An 18,451-nucleotide genomic window follows, 5' to 3' on the forward strand; every position below is an offset into this window, starting at 1 on the left:
ACTCTAATCTGCCTCTGTTTTACTCACATTATTCTCCTGTCTGCCACTCTCTCGTCTCCCAGACTCCAGTGCAGAAGTGATGGAGGTTGACCATGACAGGCAGCTGGTGTACTGCGAGACCCTGTGTGTCTCATCTCTCACAGCGCTCTCACCCGGCCGGGGGAACGGAGGCGCCTGCAGCAGCAATACTGCCAGTTTGGGTCTTCTGGGGGCGGTGCAGCCCAGCGACGAGCAGGTAGCAGCCAGGCTGTCTGCACCTGTGGTGACCACTCAGCTGGACACCCGCAACATCGCCTTTGAGAGGTCAGACACAACACTTTCTCATAAAAACAGCCTGTAAGACTTAGGCTGTGAATCAAGCAATCTCTCATGTCTCTTCATGAAACTTTAGCATCATAAAACAAATTTAAAATTAAAAGGGAAATATATCCATACTTGCTATGTATCTGTGATCCTATTTTATTATTTACTATGCATTTTTTCTGAGATGGGTCATGAAATATAAAACATCAGGAGGTGCCGTCACACCCAACACGACGCACCAAAACATCCTGAACTAGGGCTTCTTTCCAGTCCCACCATTTTGTGCTATTATTTAACAATCAGAGTTAGACAGCTGTTTCTCCTCCAGCACTTGCCTCACTGCAGAGCGTCACAATTCAGCCACAGAACATGTTCTGCTCTGAGTGCTGTTGTTACTGTTGAATGTTTCTTACGCTGTCACTGTCTCCAACACTACAACCCACAGTTGAGTGAAACAAGTTCAGGCATGTTCTCCACTGGCTATCCAAATACATTGCACCTTGTTGCGCATTTGTAGCAAGAGTCTGTGCAATACGATGGAGGGATTCTGCAGACAGCCAGCAGGTTGCGATCGAGCCGCTTTGGCTAAAAAGCCCAACTTTATTGTCAATTCTTCAATATGTACAGGGAACTGCCATTTCTCTCTAATCCCTGGTGTAAACATATAAGTAGACAGGACATATAATTACAGAACATATTAAGTACTCATAATATAGTACATCATATTATATGCATTCAAAAGGAACACGATGTGGAGGTAGTGACAAACAAATTAGCTTCAGGCTTTGTGAATTAGACTCACACCACTTCACAAAAATCTCAACTCTTCAATTCAAGTCAGAAGCACCAGTGAACAAAAAGAGAGGCAGACTAGATACAAGGTGACGAGAGGAAAGAACAAATGGAAGAGAACGGAGAATAGCAGCAGCAGAAGAAAATGGGAAGCAGGTGGCTTGTACGCTGTCAATTCAGGAACTGTTTAATATGCAAACAGTAGAGTTTTATTTCTCAGTTTCACATAAAGTGACACTGACACATAGATGTGGAAGGAGGTGAGAATGGAGGGGAGGTGGGGGCGATGAGGACAAAACTCATCTTATTCCGGTCAGGAGGTGGGATAAGACTGATGTGACAGAAAGAGAGAGGGGGATAGCGTTTTGGACAGAGAGGGATGGAGAAAAGAAAATGGTTTAAGAGGAAGGAGAAAAGGGGATTAAAGAAATATAGGATTGAGGTAGAGAAAGAGGAGAAGGGAATAGAACACATTCAGTGAGAAACAGCGAGAGAAAGATGAATGGGACTCGAGAAGAGGGGGGATAAAAGACTCTATGTGAGCCAAAACAGTGATGGGTAGAGATGCGGGGACAGGAAGTGAATGTTAACAGATAAAAAAAAAGTGAGTGACGAAGGAGAATGACTCACAGAAGTAAGCGGGGAGAGGCTGTGGCCGGGTGTGCAATCATCTCCCTGTCAGACTTGTACCTCAGTGTCACCTCTGTGCATTTTCCTTGCTCAGCACTCCTTTCTACATGCCAATAATCTATTTATGATGCTTTACAGCAAAGCACTTTGTCAACGACCCTGGCAGCACATCCACCTCTGGAGTTAACACGTCTTTACACAGCCTCGCACAAAAATGATAGCGCTGCAGTTCTGCAGTGTTAGGGTCGGGTTAAAACAAGTACAAAGTTTAGAATCCTCAGAAATTGAGACATAACTTCATGTGATCATGTATCTATGGCCACGGTAATGAGCTGAAACTCTACAGCGCCCACTAGGGATGATGAGATGCCTGTACAAGAAGTTTACTCTGATTATGAGTTTATACATTTGGTCATGAAACATTTATCCATTCACATTTACAACTAAGCAATCTATACGTCTTATCCTTCGAGGGGGAACTGGGGCCAGTCGCGGCTGACATTGGCTGAGAGGTGGGGTACATCCTGGACAGATCGCCAGCATCTCGCAGGTCCGACATACAGAGACAAACAACCATTCGGACTCACGTTCACAGCGACAGTCTTCAATTAACCTAACCTCACTCTGCATGTATTTGGAACCTTTGCAAATATGAGGAGAAAATGCAAACTCCACACAGGAAGACCCTGTCTGAACCAGGATATGAACCAGGAACCATGTTGCAGTGAGAAATCTTTGCTAACCACCACCACCCCTTGTTCAAAGTGGTTACATGTTTGAAATTTGTTAGAAATACCTAATGTTATTTCAGAAATACTATAAATTTAAAAGTATAGGGGCCTAAATAAGGGGAAACACAGTGTATAAGTGTTGTTGTGTGGTCCAGAAGGAGTTCAGTGAATGCATCATGAAGATGGGATATGCCTCACTAGCTTCTGGGTGGACTTCTTGATTACAGACTGAACAACTGATCTACTAACAACAGACAGGGACAATGGCTGCAATGTTTACAGGCTGTATATCTTATAAAGGAAAAGTCAGAGGGACTGTGTGTCATGTTAATGCATTGCTTGGTTCAGGGTGATAATCCTACTGTGATGGAAATTGGAACAGAGTGGAGCACACGGAGGACTGCTCTGACATGTGTTGAATCTGTGTTGCAGGAATAAGACGGGTATCCTGGGCTGGAGAAGTGAGAAGACTGAAACAGTGAATGGATATGAAGCAAAGGTAGAGAACCAGGCTGCTGCGACAGCTGACTGATCTGTCACAGTGTCCAGAGAAAACACTGCTGTCACTCGTCAGTTTGATATTTCCTGAAAGTCCACTTCACATGAATAGTTTTACTTCCAAAATAAATAACCTCCCAAAGTTATTTTAAAACCACGACTGTATACAGTCCAGAACATGACCTTCTACATTTTGAAATGATGACAGATGGATTTCGGGAACCTGTCAGGTTAAGATGATATAACAATTAAGCAAAAGCCCTTTAACCTCAGATCAGGAAAATTCTCAACATGTGAAACACCAGATGGCCTCAATTCTAATTTAAAAAACAAGTCCATCTATCATAAACACTTGCAATGCTTTAACCCCATTTGTTTTCTTTGAGCCCCTGGAGGGATTGATTGGAGACAAGTGTCAGACACACTGGACCATCTGTCTCTAGTGGTTTAAAAGCACTTCAGACAAGCTCTGCACTGAAATACTGCTGCCTGGAAAGCATCTATTTTCTGCATCATTGATTTGGAGCTTTAAACATAAACAGACAAATCCTGTTGAGGGGGTCTCCTCCCGCACACTTTTTCCCTCCTCCTTTCCCTCCTCCTTTCCCTCCTCTGTCTCCTTGTGTAAACTCACAATCAGCATCCTGCTCAATTTTTAATCAGTATTTTCTTTTTATGGTCATGAGTGAGGAATTATTGTTCTGTACTGTGGAATGTAACTTAAAGAAGTTGGCCTGCCTTCTGCAGACAATTCATGGCTTGGTTTATTTGTTTTTAGGGTCACACGTCTTCCCACTGGTCATTTGTAGAGTAAAAATGAAGGCACACACCAAGCAACACCATGCATTTTCTTTACCTAAAAAAAGCAGCTTCAAAATTAGTTTGATGGGACTTGGAATATGGAAAAAGGTCTCTCTGTTCACCCCCACCCCCTGAACGTCTGTTCTTGCTATACATGTGTGTAACTCAGGTGAATAGTGGGAATGAAATCAGTGAAACCGAAACCAACTACAGTTTTTTCTATGGTCCTACGGTCTCTTTTTGGGTCCTGTGTCTTCTTTGTACTCAACATTGTCGTTTCAGTCTTTAATACTTAAATGACTTTTCCACATTTTCTGAGAACTGCTTCTAATCACAGATACATCACATCTGTTTTGGCTCTGAAGATATAGACCCCACCCTAACCCCAGCTCTAAAACATGGTTTGGTGCTATAAATTTTAATTGGCCTTCTATCTGTAATTAGTGTGAACCGAACTTGCTATAAAACGCTACCCCTCCTAAATCCAAAATATGTCTACAGGGATTTCTGAGGTTTATAGCAGTTTGCTGATAATAGAGGCAGGGAGTTTGACCTCTATGAGGTCGAACTGAGTTACATCTCAATGTAGGAAAACATTACTTTACATTTCAGCGCTGAGAAAAAAGTAAAACGTGGCAGCAAGAATTGCCAGATACTGTCACATTACCATTGAAAACCTTTAGTCATGCTGCAGTTTAAAAGAAAACACATTCATCAGTACGATGTATATTTTCTTTTCTAACATAGAAGTCAATGTAATTTAATATTAAGGACCATAAAGCAGATGAATATTCCTGTGAGAAGTAGGAAGGAAGTAAAGCCGATAGATTAACTGTTTCCTTCTCTTCAAGGTTTATGCTGCATCCAATGTGGAGCTGATCACCAGGACCAGAACTGATCATCTGTCTGACCAGAACAAGAACAAGACTAAAGGTGAGTCGCCTTATTTGACTACTATATATATTTGAGTATTTACTGAACTGAATAAAGGCTCTGTAGTTGTGCTCGGTATAAAGCAGTAGAGCAACGAAACAAACATGCTTTTACTTTGAAGAGGAAATGATTCTATGAATATTGCTACCTTGACAGATATCAGCACCTGTGAATGTCTGTATCAGTCCGATATGGTGAAATTAAACTTATCAAATTATCAAGATGATTTCGCTGCTGAACCACTGAACACTGCCCCGCCCCCCCCCCCACTGACTGCTACAGAGCGCTGGTTGCTCGATTAGTTCATTTTTATCAATGTTGAATTATTGCATGTCCGAATCAAACCAAATTTAACTCTGCGCTTTCTCAGACAATTTCCAAAACACATGCCAAGTGGGAGGCTGATTAGATGAATGGTTTGTGAGATATGCGTTCCACTCGGCTACACATACATCTTGACTCAAACAGCCAATCATCAGGCCAAAGTCAAAATGTGGACTACACCACCGACATGACCAGTAATGAATGAGCCTTCATCACTCTTCCCTTTGTGGCTGGTGAGGACGACGAAGCACCGGAGCTGTCTGAAAAAACAAACCACTAATAAGCTGCTCATATTTCTTCTCTGCTCACATCTCTCATTTCTAAATGAGCAGCCACTCCTTTAATGTGAGTTCTTTAAAAAGACACTGAAATAGTATTTGCTTCCTACTGTGACTGATGGCTCCTGCATGAGAGCAGCTCAGATTTAATTTCCCTTGACATATTTCAGTTTCTTCTCTCGGCTCTCCTCACTGGAGACAATATATTTCCTATACACTTCCTTAAGAAGCAGATTTAAGTACATAAATATTTTTGATAAATAATAGATTTTTCAATTTGTTTTTCAAAAGTTTGATTGTTGCTTATTTATAAAGTCATAAATATTCAATAAAAAATTGCAGCCAAGTTTTCAGGGATGCCAGTGTTTAAACCAAAAAGTTGTGGGTTTGATGAATAATTGATTATTCAAAAGCTTTAACTCCAGAGATTTCTGTTTTAATAAGCACATACAGCCCAACTGTGACGGCTTTGCTTTCTCACATTCATCATATTTTGCACACTCAAACTGTGTTTGACTATTTTGAATAATGTTCACGCTTCATTACCACATGAAAACATTCAGTTTGTAACAATATGTCTTTGCTTATTTTATTTATGTCTTGGCAGATGCAAGACCAGAGCACAAAAGCCTGAGTTAATCAAATAAGTTTGTTTCTAGAGTATTATGACACAGTTGCACAGTTAAGAAAGCCATTCTTCATCAACTCATTTACGAATAGGTGCCAACTTTTTAAGGTTGAAGTAATCAGTATTGTACATTAGCCTGAGTTTATATAACTCATACAAACAGGGATTAATTTGTGTTTTATTGTGTAACAGTTCAATTCTCTCAGTCCAACTCATCACTGTGTGTCTCTGAGCAGGTGGGAAGACGCCGCTGCAGAACTTCCTTGGTATTGCGGAGCAACACATGGGCCCAAACAACGCGGTGAGTCATCAGTCGATGTCATCACTTAAAGTTCTATCATTTCAGTTTATTGTTTCCTCCACCAAAGAGGTTGTGTTTTCTCCCAGGATTACACAAAAACAACTGAGCAGGGGGGTGTCAAAGGTCAAGGTCACGTTCCTATGAATGTGATATGTGAGGAATGCTCAAAAGAAATTCCTTTACATCTGGCACAATCCACGTGGACTCAAGATTGACCTGATCACAATTTGGTGGTCAAAGGTCAAGTTCACAGTGACCTGTTAAAACAGACATCGTAGTGACAGTAATAATCAGCATCACCGATGTGACCAGCGTGAGCGAATTATCACGACCACTCTCAGCATCCTGACCCTCACCTCCCCTCTTCAGATGGACACTGAGTGTATGAATCAGGCTGAGTTCACTGGGTCAACAGCAGAGCATGTCTGCAGAGTGAAACATTCACTCCAGCCTGTTCTCGAATATTGATTATGTTTTGGTTAATTTGTTTCTGCTGGTGAGAATCTATGACTCATATCTGCCTCCTACACTTCTCTCTGTATTTTGACTTTCACTCGCTTCCTTCTCGTTGTCCCCTCTTTACATCTTCTTTACTATCTTCTCCCTTCACGTTGTCTCTGTGCAGATAGTTTTGTAATTGCTTTCAGTTTTGCCAAAACCTACATTTTGAAATGAGCTTTTGATGATAATCTGCAACCAGTAGGAAAAGTATTTTGCAGCCTGTACCTCTTCCAGTAATGACATCATTAACAGATTTAATAAAGAAACACACAACAGTTGACAAGTGAGTAGTTAATTAGTGCTGCGACCCAACAGATGCATCTACAGTAATGATGTTAAAGGTCTGGAGTAAAAGAAAAACTGCTTTGTCATTTGTTTTCAAATTGGGGCTTGAGTGTAAATCTCTCTCTTTCACTGTGCTGTTGAATATGTATTTTTGTTGCACAGCGGAGAATGATTAGACTTTTAAAAGCCGGAAATCTTTGCCACTTAAAGAACCAAACAGCTTTCAGGGGCAATTTGCCATGGGGGGGATGAAACCATCGACCTTCTGGTTAATGGACAACCCTTTCCAAGTCCTGAGTCACAGCTTTTCAAAGTCTGTTAAAAATGTGGTCCAAGAGTTGTTGACATCACTGAGAAACGAATAAACATTCTTTTACAATCAGCTCTCAAAGGTTGCCTTTAATTCAATTTCATTTGTCTAGCGCCAAATCACAAGATTGATTCAGACATATTTTGTAGCAACCCAACAGTTCCCACAACAAACCAGCGCTTCAGCACATCTTGTTTACAGCGTCCCTGTTTCTTCCACACGTGAAAACACTGAAGTAGGAGGTAGAGATAATCGGGCTCAGGCGAAGCACATGAGCAGACAATCACGCTAGAAACCATGGCTACGTTCAGCCCACACAAAACGTAGCAAAACGTTTATACATAAACAGTGTTATGGTGAACACCCTGTTGTAATACACAAGCATTAGAAATATCTGAGGTATATGAAATGGGTTTAAAAGCATATGTAATACAGTCTCTGCCTTTGCCCATATAAGATTGAATTTACTTATGACTATGAGCTTATACCTTCAAATAACTTCATTGTAAAATATTATCACAACAAAAATGTCTTCCACTGATGTGAGCACCAAACAGCAAATACTTACAAATATGGAATGAATCCAAAACGTCTGATAGGTGTGATATCCATAAAATCTCAAACGTCAGGGCCCAAAAACACAACTTAGTCAAAAACTACAAAAACAACTGGTTAAACTCAGAGAAACTGAGACAAAGAGAAACACACGTTTTAAATGCAAACTCAACAAGACACAGGTGAAGCTATTGGAGGCGGGGCAAGTCATCAACCGAGGAGGTAAACCAGACAACGACAGGAAGTCAAGTAAGAGAGTCACACACTGAAAGAATTTTCAGAATAAATCAGGAACAGTGATCTCAATGTGCAAACAAAGACAGGAATCAAATAAAGTAAAGCGCTTGGCCCTCAAGAGTTATTACTTAAGGGCAGACTCATTACATTATGAGCACAGTTTTTTTAATACATCAGGGTTTATTATATACACGTCACTGCAGTTTGAGCAACATCTCTGACACACCCACCTAACGAGAGAAAACGTACCTCAAAGCCCTTAAAAAGAAATTCTGAAAGTTTAGGACAAAGCAGAGCCACATCCTGTTATATTGATAAACAATCCTCTCCTGTGCAGATTTTATTTCATTATATGACAGGTGGTTATATAAAGAATGTTAATTTTATTCATTGTTTACTTCCTGCAGGCCCTGGTGACCCAGATGTCGAGTCCTGCGGTGACCAACCCTGCGGCGCTGACGGCTGAGGAATACTTCAACCCCGGCCTGTCACCGACTCAGAGAGACATCGGCCACCAGTGCCAGCTCACCACCAAGACCCAGAGGTGACAGAGACTGACAGGGGAACAGACAGGCAGCCATGCAAACAGTGAAGTCACCTTCCAATCTCACCGCCAAGTGCCAGAGCCGACAGGGCTGACGGACAGAGAATAGGCAGATGCATGCACGCACGCCCGCACACACACACAGGCAGACTAAATTAAGCCATCCATGACAGCTGACCATCAACATCCTGAGACTTACACATAAGAGTTCCTCACTAACACATTATGAGAACACTCATGGGCATAATGCATCCCCCATCCCCTAACCCTAAAACCTCAACCCCCAAACAGCCCCATAAAAAGTGGATCAGAAAGTAAGGACCCACAAAAATATCTCAAAATGTTCTCACTCTGCAAATTCTCGGCTCAAATTGTCGTAACAAACAAACACACACACACGCAGGAGTAGATTTTTACAAAGCTGGCAGAGCGTCAGACATTCTGTCTCTGCAGTTTATCACAAATCTGTGGCACAATGACTCATGACAAATCGTCTTTATGTCATGATTTTACAAAAAGAAACAACACGACATTAAGCTGAAGAAACCCTGCAGTGTGCTTTTTAAAACGTGAACTCAAAGAGGGATTTAGAAACTGCCTGGGGTCTCCAAATCAAATGAGAGGATCATTTTTGAAGCATCTGTTTTTAAAGTTATTTTTGTAACGTAGCTAATTATAATGCTTTTCGCTGTCGTGCCCATGAATCACATTTGAGTATTAAACGTTATACTCAACTCACAGATTTGAGTCGTGACATTATCTCTCTTTCACCTGCTAACACCAGCCGTGCGGTCCTCTGCCCTGTGTTTGTCTGGCTGGCCATTGACCTGTCTGTCAGTTTACTTGTTCTGTAGCTCTTAATAAAGAGTGGCAGATGAGGATGAAGTCTTTGAGATAACAGAGCTGCCTCTCAATCCTGTCATCATTATCCGACAAGTTAAAATATAAGCATTGATTGGCCTCATTGTGAACACGCTTCAGCAGCTTGTCTTTGTTGGCTGATGTGATCGATGTCTTTTGTGTACCTCTGGCCAAAAGAACTAACTGCTGAAATGAGGCCACAAATTGTTACAGTGAAAGTCAGAATCGTATTTGATGAAGCTCACCAATAATCTCTTCCTGCATAACTGCCCAGCGTGTTGACTGCATGTGTTTGTGTCCAGGTTTAAAGCAAAGTTGTGGCTGTGCGAGTCCCATCCTCTGTCCCTGGCAGAGCAAGTGGCGCCCATCATCGATCTCATGGCGATCTCCAACGCCCTGTTCGCCAAGCTGCGGGACTTCATCACTCTGCGCTTGCCGCCTGGTTTCCCAGTCAAAATTGGTGAGCGCCGGGTAGAACAAGAGGGATGAACGGAGGGAGGCTAATAAGGGAGGTTTATAAACAGATACAGAGATGAAGGGAAAGAGAGGAGGACAAACACGGAATAGAAAGGATAGAAGGATCACACATAACTCCACCAGGGCCCAACAGTGCCCTTATATTCAGTTGCACTATATTGCACACTCTCATAGATATCAGTTCCCTTAATAACTTTTTTCCATCAAGATGCATGAATTATTCCCTGGGAAATCATTAACAATGTCCAAAAATGTTAAAGATATTAAAGAAAGGGATCAGAAAAATTCCTGGATCCACCCTGATGTGCGCAACAAAGTTTTAAGGTTCAGTGTGTAGAATTTAGTGACATCTAGTGGTGATGTTGCATGTTGCAGCTGAATACCCTTCACCTCACCCTTGACTTCCAAACATGAGAGAGAACCTGTGGTCACCTTCAGTTGTCATAAAACTCAAAAGGTTTTAAGTTTATCCTGTCTGGGCTACTGTAAAAACACATGGCGGCCTCCATAGAGAGGACAGGCTCCTGATATAAATATAAAGTTTTTAAATAATAAAGGCTCATTCTAGAGTAAAGAAAACAACAATTTGTACAATTTAGATGAAACACACTAGTGAAAAACATCACTAGGATTGTTTTATATTGAAATTCTGCCAATAGATCCCTTTCACCTAAATCTTACACACTGAACCTTTAATGAGTTTATCCCTGAGCCATTCCACATCATGGTAATCCTGCAAACAACAAAACAAACACAAACAAATGGACAGGGGTGAAAACAGGGACGCAGTAACCAGAGCACTGCAATAAAAATGTCATCTTCCTCGTCTGCTCCGTCTCCACTCCCTGCAGAGATCCCTCTTTACCACATCCTGAACGCCAGGATCACATTCAGCAACCTGAACGGCTGTGAGGAGGGGACGGGTGTCCGGGCTGACAACGAAGTCGGCGTGGAGGGGGACGGGCAGAGAGACAACCCCGGGACAGACACGCCATCTCCGGGCAGCGACTCCTCCAGCGTCTCCAGCTCCAGCTCCAGCTCCACAAGTGAGCACACGCCCCCGCACTGTTCTGCTGTATCCCACATCTTTTTCTGACATCTTCTTCCTCAGCTGAAGAATAATACTCTCCCTGTAGAACTCGACAAAATTGTTGATTTTTTATTTAAACACGCTGTTGTTGTAAATCTTCACCTCACATGGGCAGTGCCTCAGATAATGGAGTTTACGGATGCTTGATAGAGTTATGAGCAGTGTTTATAATGGGCTCAGAAGGCAAGGTTATGTTCTCCGTGTTGTTTGTAAAATTACGGCTTACACTTTCATCATCACTTGATCACAATCCCAGCAGGCATATTTAAACCTGCAGCCATGCAGAGGGGAAAGATAATTTACCGTGCTGCTGCTCAGAAGGAAATCCTGGATGTTATCTTGCTGAAGTACCCTATCTTCAGTTATTTACACACCGCTGAGTAGAGGATGTATTATGCCAACAACAGTGTGGAGGGAAAATGAGCAATTGCAGCTTTTTCTGTAGTCTCGATTTCTCCTTCCTCTTTCCTTATCCCTCGCTTCTCCTTTAGCCCGTTGTCGTCTCCTCCACTATGAGATAACACTCCTTCCCATCCCTTGCCCTTTGCCTTCCCCCCTGTGTGCTGTAGTGTCGTGTCGAGCCGGAGAGATTCCCCCATGTGTGTTCGAGCCCCCGACTGGATACACCATGCTAGGTGGCAAACAGAGAGACAGCATGAGGGAGGAGGAGGAGGACCTGCTGCAGTTCGCCATACAGCAGAGTCTGCTGGAGGCCGGCTCCGAGTATGACCAGGTGGGCTGATGCTTCTGAGGGGATTAACTTCTTCTGTGAAATTAAAGACAGCTTGAAATAAGACTTTGTTTAATGGATAATTCATCGAGTCTTCCCCCTTCATAAAAGAAAGTTGCAACGTTCAAGGCCTTGATTTCAGACGTATCAGGCTTCTCTTTCAGGCCGACAGATTCTGATGTTGTCAACCATCACTGGCAGATTTGATCACCTAGCTAGTGTTATCTGCATGACTTAATGCCTTATCTGTCTTATAAATCATTCAAAGCTCTTTAAAGCCTCAACACATAAAAAAAAAATATTTATTTTCATACACTGTCAGCACATCTATCAGGAGGGTTCAGTCCCTTTCCTCAGAAAACTTCCAAAAGGAAGGTATCGAACCAACTTTCTGGTGAGTGGACGGCCCTCTCTATCTCCTGAACCACAGCTACAAGCATCCAGCTTGTATGGGCTGTAAAGAGATGACGCCAATCTTTTAATGTAGTGGGAGGGGTCGGGCAAACAGCAAGAGAATGAATTAGGGAAGCAAAGACTAAAACATAATAAAAGTAATAAAAAACAACAATAATAATAATAATAAACCAATTTAGCACCAAAAGCGCTGTCCCTCTAAAATACCTGCATCCTGCTGCCAAGAGACCATCACAGGGGGCGTTTATTGTCTGAGGCCCTTGGGCAGTTGCCTTCTTTGCCCAGTTGATAATTCAGCCTGTGTCAGGAAATGTATTTAAATGTATTTAAATGTATTTAAAAACATGCTCAATCACAGGGGAGCTTCTTAAATGGCTCTTATCAATAGCAGTAGCAGCATCAGTTATTAATATTGAGTGTGTGTAGTAGTTTACATTCAGTGTGTGAGTGTCTGGGACGTACTTCACATACATTACCAGGAAACAGCCTGCAGGGAGGGAGGACTCTCGTTTCACCTGCCTCATCATTTCTCTGTCTTTCTATACATCTGTCCACTTCCTGTGCTCGCCCTCATACTTCCTGTGTGGCCTCTTCTTTGTGTGTGTAGGTGACCATCTGGGAGGCGTTGACCAACAGCAAGCCGGGAACACACAGCCTGTCCTCTGACCCAAGTCGTCTGGACAGGTGAGACTTAAAACGTCTTTGTCTCATGTGACGTTCACCTGTCTTCATCTGGACGTGTTTCGTTTTTATCCGCTCATTTTTCTTCTCCTTCATCCCGTTTGATGATCAAACCAACCAGGGGCTTCACATGATGAAAGAGACAATAGTTTAAAACATAAGAATGATTTTTATCTGGAAAAAAGTCTTTAAAAAGAGAAAAACATAAATCTTCATGAGTGTCAGGATAAAGGCGATTTGAGCCTCATTGTCTCTGACATCCTCTCACTTATTGTTATTCTTCAGAGTCTTGAATCCTTCCATTGTGTTTTTGCCATCTTGTCGCTCTTTCCTTCCATCCCTGACTCACATCCTGTATTCCTGTCCTGTCCCCCCCCGACTCTAATCTCTTATCCATCCCGCTGTTCTCTCATCTGCTATCCACTGCTCAACTTCCACTGTGTGTGCTTGTTTTTCTCACCTCTTGAGGACCTTTTTCCTGAGATCAGGGATAAGGTTTTGGTTAGGCTGCACACAATGAATGGAAGTCAGTGCAGAGTCCTGTCAAGGGTAGCTGCACAAACCTGTGTGTGTATAACAGAGAGAGAGAGATAGAGAGAGAGAGAGTTTCCTGCTCTCAGTCGACAGTGTCAACATGACACTTCATAGAAAGTCCAACATCTGGATGCTAATATTTATACTTGTTTTTAATTTAATTAATATGTGACTCTCTAGATCAGGAACAAAAATAAAACATGGTAGTTTTTCATCCGTGTCATGTTTTAGGGGTCGTGGTCAGTTAAACACTAACATCACATGTCATCTTTATCAAGATTGAGTTGCTGACATCATCACTTGTTAAACAATTAAAATAAATGTACAATTAGATCAAAATAGGAGCTTTAAATCTTAAACTTTTATCCATTTTTCACAAGCCCCTGAAACCACTTTATATAGACAATCCTGACGTTTTTCTTGTTTTAATGCAAATATTGTAAAAAGGCGTCATGGTGTTGTTAAAAAGCTCTAAACCCAAAATACAAAACATTTAGTTTACAGCCTCCATGTTTTTCCACTTTATAACCTCCTGAGGAGCACAGTTCCTCAGTTAGATCAGGCATCAGGTATTCAAAGGCATGGAGGCAAAAAGCTAATTTAAAACACAGGAGGTGGTAATGCGTGGAAGATGCTGGAACACTTAAAGGAGAGGAGACGAGATGAGGTGTCGCAGAACAAGAGGAAACACACAGACTAAACAGGTGAAAGGAATCAAGGCGGGGCAGGAAATCACTGACGGGGAGGAAGCTGTTTTCAGACATGACCTCCGGAGAATGTCTGGACACTTTCTCCGGAGATCTGCTTTCACACTCATGAAGTTAATAAACTTGTTTTATTCCAGATGCTCTGCAGCTCCTCTCCTCTGAAGAGGCTGAGCTGCCAGTTACCCAAAAAAGAGAAAAGGTGCCAGGTTGCAGGTTAAACTCCAGCAAAAGAATGTTCCACCACCGGGCAACCCCAAAGTTGTTCTCATCAATGGTTGATGTCGTTAGTATATGATTATTATCCAACGAATCATTAATCTTTGAGCCCATCGTCTTCTGAGGTTTTAACATAACGACCAATGTGGAGCAGATATCGTTTTTCCGTTCGTTGTTTACAGTCGGACTAGATTCTTTTATCACAAGGTCGAGCACTTCTCCACACAAAACACAAACAGTGATACCTTTTATACTCCATTGCTCGCCACAATTTGTTTATAGAGATTGATGATTAATAAACTCTGAAGCCTTTTTAAAGCACGATTTATAATGTGTTCCCATACATTTTACATAACGTCTGCAGGACGAGAAGCGTATCCACAAAGACACGTGTTCTTTCAGTCATCGATCACTTTTTAAACCTGTCTTCTTCTTTCACCTTTCCCCCACCGCAGGACCCCCCAACACAAGCCCCGCCCCCCTTCCAGCCTCTCCTCCACGCCCTCCAAGAAGCAGCCGACCAACTGCAGCTACGACGAGCAGCTGCGCATCGCCATGGAGATCTCGGCTCGAGAGCAGGAAGAGTCTGAGCTGCGGCAGCAGCGGGAGGAGCAGGAGCTGCAGCGCATCATCCGGCTGTCGCTCATGGACAAATGAGAGTCGAGTGGCCCGGAGGGGGCGGTAGGGGGTGGGGCAGCGGCAGGCGTCAGAAGGGAGGGGTCTGGAGCAAGGAATCGTGGGAGGAAAGGGCAGTATGGGCGACTTTAAATCTTTAAGCACACCTTGTAAGTGGCTGGAAACAATAAATCTTAGCAGCGTTGCAGTTCTCTCCCATCACCTCAGCCAGACCTCTCCCAGGAAGCCATACAATGACGCAGCTGTCCCAGGGCCTCAGGCAGCAAAGAGAGGGACGCCACGTTTCCTCCGTCTGGGGCCACATGGTACTTTTTGTAACCAGTGCCAGTTTACAACCAACGATACATCCAGTACAACAAGTTAAGAATGCCTCCTCGGATGAGTGAGTTCTGTTTGCAGGTCTGTGTGTGTGTTTCAAAACCAGCTCTCCGCACAGGGGTCAACAGGGACCTCACCTCTTACCCTGTAAATGTAGTGTGTTAGACCAACTCTCTGCTCCAGCACCAACACGCGCTCACTGAGTCGTGTGTTTTTAGTCCTAACTGTGACGAGTCAGGATCTGTGCTATGGAGAACACTGTCGGCTTCTTCATTTAAGGGCAGTGAAGTTGAGTTGAATGACAACTTCCTCCGTTTTTACTGAAGACGAATAAAGGACAAAAATGGACATTTCTTTTTTTTATTTGCACAAAATTCAGATGTACTGTATTTAGCTTGTGGGTGGATCACATATATGACTGTTAATGGATGTAGATGAGGAGTTTGAGCACAAAGCATAAACTCAGGCTGGATCTAGTTTCCGCCTGACGTTAGAGTTACAGGAGCACAGATATGACGAGATGTGTGTGATAACTGTTCTAGTGTGTGACTGGTCGCAGGCCTGTGTGTGTTATAAAAACAATAAAGGGACAATGCTTTGTCAGTAGATCGTGGAGTAGACGTGTTACCGAAGGAGATCCTGTATATTTGCATCTTTTCACCCGACATTCCTCTGTTTGTGTGTCGTCATGGTTACAGTGTGTGTACAATATTTCAGCATGGTCTGCACCCGTGTGAGGTTTTGTTTTTTTTGTCTGACTTCAAGTCCAGCCTGGAGACCTGCAATTTTCAATTCAATTCAAATGTATGTTGTATCGCGAACAACATACATGATCTCAAGGCACTTTTACGTAGTAAGGACGAGACCGTACAATATTATAGAGACACACAGAAGTTCACACACTGAGCAGCACTTTGGTGAGCGGACAGAAAAAACTCTTAATCTCCAACAGGACCAGACTCAGTGTGGGCGGCCATCTTCCTGGACCGGTGGGGGAGAGGGGAGAGGTGTGGGAAAAGAGGGGAGAGAAAAGAGAGAGGGAAGGTGGAAGAGAGTGAGAGGGACTGGGAACAGTTCTATAACACTTCTATCTGAGCTATGTCACACTGGTTGTTGTAATGGAAATAATCAGAGTGATATTTATAATAATAATAATAATAATTGTTGAGTAGTGTCAGATCTGGATCCTGCAGCTCTGGAGAGAGAGACAGAGAAGGAGAAAGAGAGAGGGGGGGGGGGCAAAGTTATTGACATGTAGTGATATGATAAGAGATGGGGAGAGAGAGAGAGAAGTGCTCAGTGCATGATGGGAGTTCCCCAAGCAGTCTAAGCATACAGAAGCATATGTAAGGGATGGTTCAGGACTCTCCTGATCCAGCCCCAACAGGCTTTGTCAAAGAGGAACATCTTAATACTAACCCTTAATGTAGAGATGGTGTCTGCCTCCCAGTCACAGAGTGGGAGCTGGTTCCACAGGAGAGGAGCCTGCACCCCCTCCCTCCCGCTCTAATATTACACACTAATGGAACCAGAGGATATCAGCCTCCAGAGAGGTTTTACTGCAGAGTGAAAGCTCACCACAACATGCTGGGAACAAAAAGTGTAAAATCACAAAACAAAAAAAAAGCTTTGGTAAGATAATGGCTCTCACAATTGTGACTGTGTTGTTAATATTGCAGGGCTCAAGGCCGCAGAACACTGAGAAATATGTTAAGTTGCAAAAGACAGAAGGAGAGGAGCAGCTTGTTTCTGCTTCCTTTTTATATTATTTCATTGAAAGAAATGTTAAACACATCAATATCAGCACAAACTGAGGAGAACCTCCTCTCCCTCCTCTGATATTTAAGCTTGCCTGGTTGATAAGAAAACTTTTTTTTTTTTTTACTTTTTAAAAAAAATGTTGGAGAAAGTCAGATGTTTTCATGGTGAATTCTGGGAGGAGACTTCAGATAATGATTCAAATAAAGAGACGTCTTCTGGAGCAGCAATCGAGTGGGTTACTTTTTCAAATATCAGACAGTTCTCACATGCTTTAAATCCCTTGACAACTCCTCCGAACACTGCCGCTTTCTTCCTCTTCTTACTTCTCTGGCCCTCTTCAGCTGAAGGTGACTAAAGCAATTAATATCTCAGGAGATATGAAAGCTTCAGCATCAGTCAGTGCCACAGAGGGCCGCTCTGTTTTTAGCAGCTCCTGCCTCCATCATCCTCCCTGTGACATGGATTCTCAGCCAGATCCAAGGGTTTTCTTTTCTCTCTTTTTTTTTTGGCTGTAGTTATTTTAGGCTTGACGGCGAGAAAAGGGACAGCTTAGAGATTCTAAACCCCGCTAAGAATTACAACTCACTGCACCCAGGCTGCTTTCACAGTGGGTGAGAGGGAAGTGTAAAAATGTAATGACTTTCTACGTGAATCTGCCCCTTGCTCCGACACAGTCCGACATCATGAATCACATTGAGATGGTGGAAGCACCGGGCTGCATGTGTGTCTGTGTGTGTGTGAGGGGAATCTGCAAAGAGCCACAAACATAACATGGTGAGCAAGCGTGTGTGTGTGTGTCAGAGACGCTCAGAGCATGAGTATGCAAAGAGAATGATAATGTCAGCCATTGAACCCAGGGAAGACAAACAGTCACTCCAAACTTCTCTTCTGATTCCTCAGTTTTAACTACTGCCATGCTCATGACAGTTCAATTTGGTCATTCTTCTTTCATTCATCTGCTCAGATGTAGATTTAACTGGTGGAATCTTGAGGGAATATCAGCTTCCTTCCATTATTTCACCTTATTTTATTTTTTTTTACATTTAAACACAGAAAAATAGAAAATATGAACCTTGTGACTGTGGTGTGCAAGTGTTTTTGTTCTTTGTCGGTCACTGCTGTAATGTGATTTGTGAGAGTGTGTGTGTGTGTGTGTGTGTGTGTGTGTGTGTGTGTGAGACAGCAGGGGTGCCGGTGACCTACATCTCACTCTTTAATTATCCACATGAAACAGTAGGTAAAATGTCAGCCTGAAATAAATTGCGTTGAGCACCGTTGGAGATCATTTCCCTGAGGAGACGGGACCAACATGATCAAGGACTCAGTTACGTATTTAAAAATGACGTGTAGAATGTATTTCTGTTAAGGCAGAGGT

General features: G+C 42.7%; 1 protein-coding gene across 1 annotated transcript in view; it reads left to right on the forward strand.

Annotated features, from left to right (window-relative positions):
• ankrd13b (ankyrin repeat domain 13B) overlaps nt 1-17,303 on the forward strand; it is a 70,382-nt gene extending 53,079 nt beyond the window's left edge. Inside the window, exons 6-15 of the mRNA XM_069534173.1 lie at nt 63-303; nt 2,889-2,955; nt 4,607-4,688; nt 6,155-6,219; nt 8,515-8,651; nt 9,815-9,972; nt 10,841-11,035; nt 11,649-11,812; nt 12,831-12,907; nt 14,817-17,303. Of these exons, the coding sequence (XP_069390274.1) occupies nt 63-303; nt 2,889-2,955; nt 4,607-4,688; nt 6,155-6,219; nt 8,515-8,651; nt 9,815-9,972; nt 10,841-11,035; nt 11,649-11,812; nt 12,831-12,907; nt 14,817-15,018 (1,388 nt within the window). The 3' untranslated portion in view covers nt 15,019-17,303. The remainder of the gene's footprint in view (nt 1-62; nt 304-2,888; nt 2,956-4,606; nt 4,689-6,154; nt 6,220-8,514; nt 8,652-9,814; nt 9,973-10,840; nt 11,036-11,648; nt 11,813-12,830; nt 12,908-14,816) is intronic.
• Nucleotides 17,304-18,451: the final 1,148 nt, after the last annotated feature.

This window comes from Paralichthys olivaceus, chromosome 11, assembly GCF_024713975.1.
Source record: "Paralichthys olivaceus isolate ysfri-2021 chromosome 11, ASM2471397v2, whole genome shotgun sequence".
Lineage (NCBI taxonomy): Eukaryota > Metazoa > Chordata > Actinopteri > Pleuronectiformes > Paralichthyidae > Paralichthys > Paralichthys olivaceus.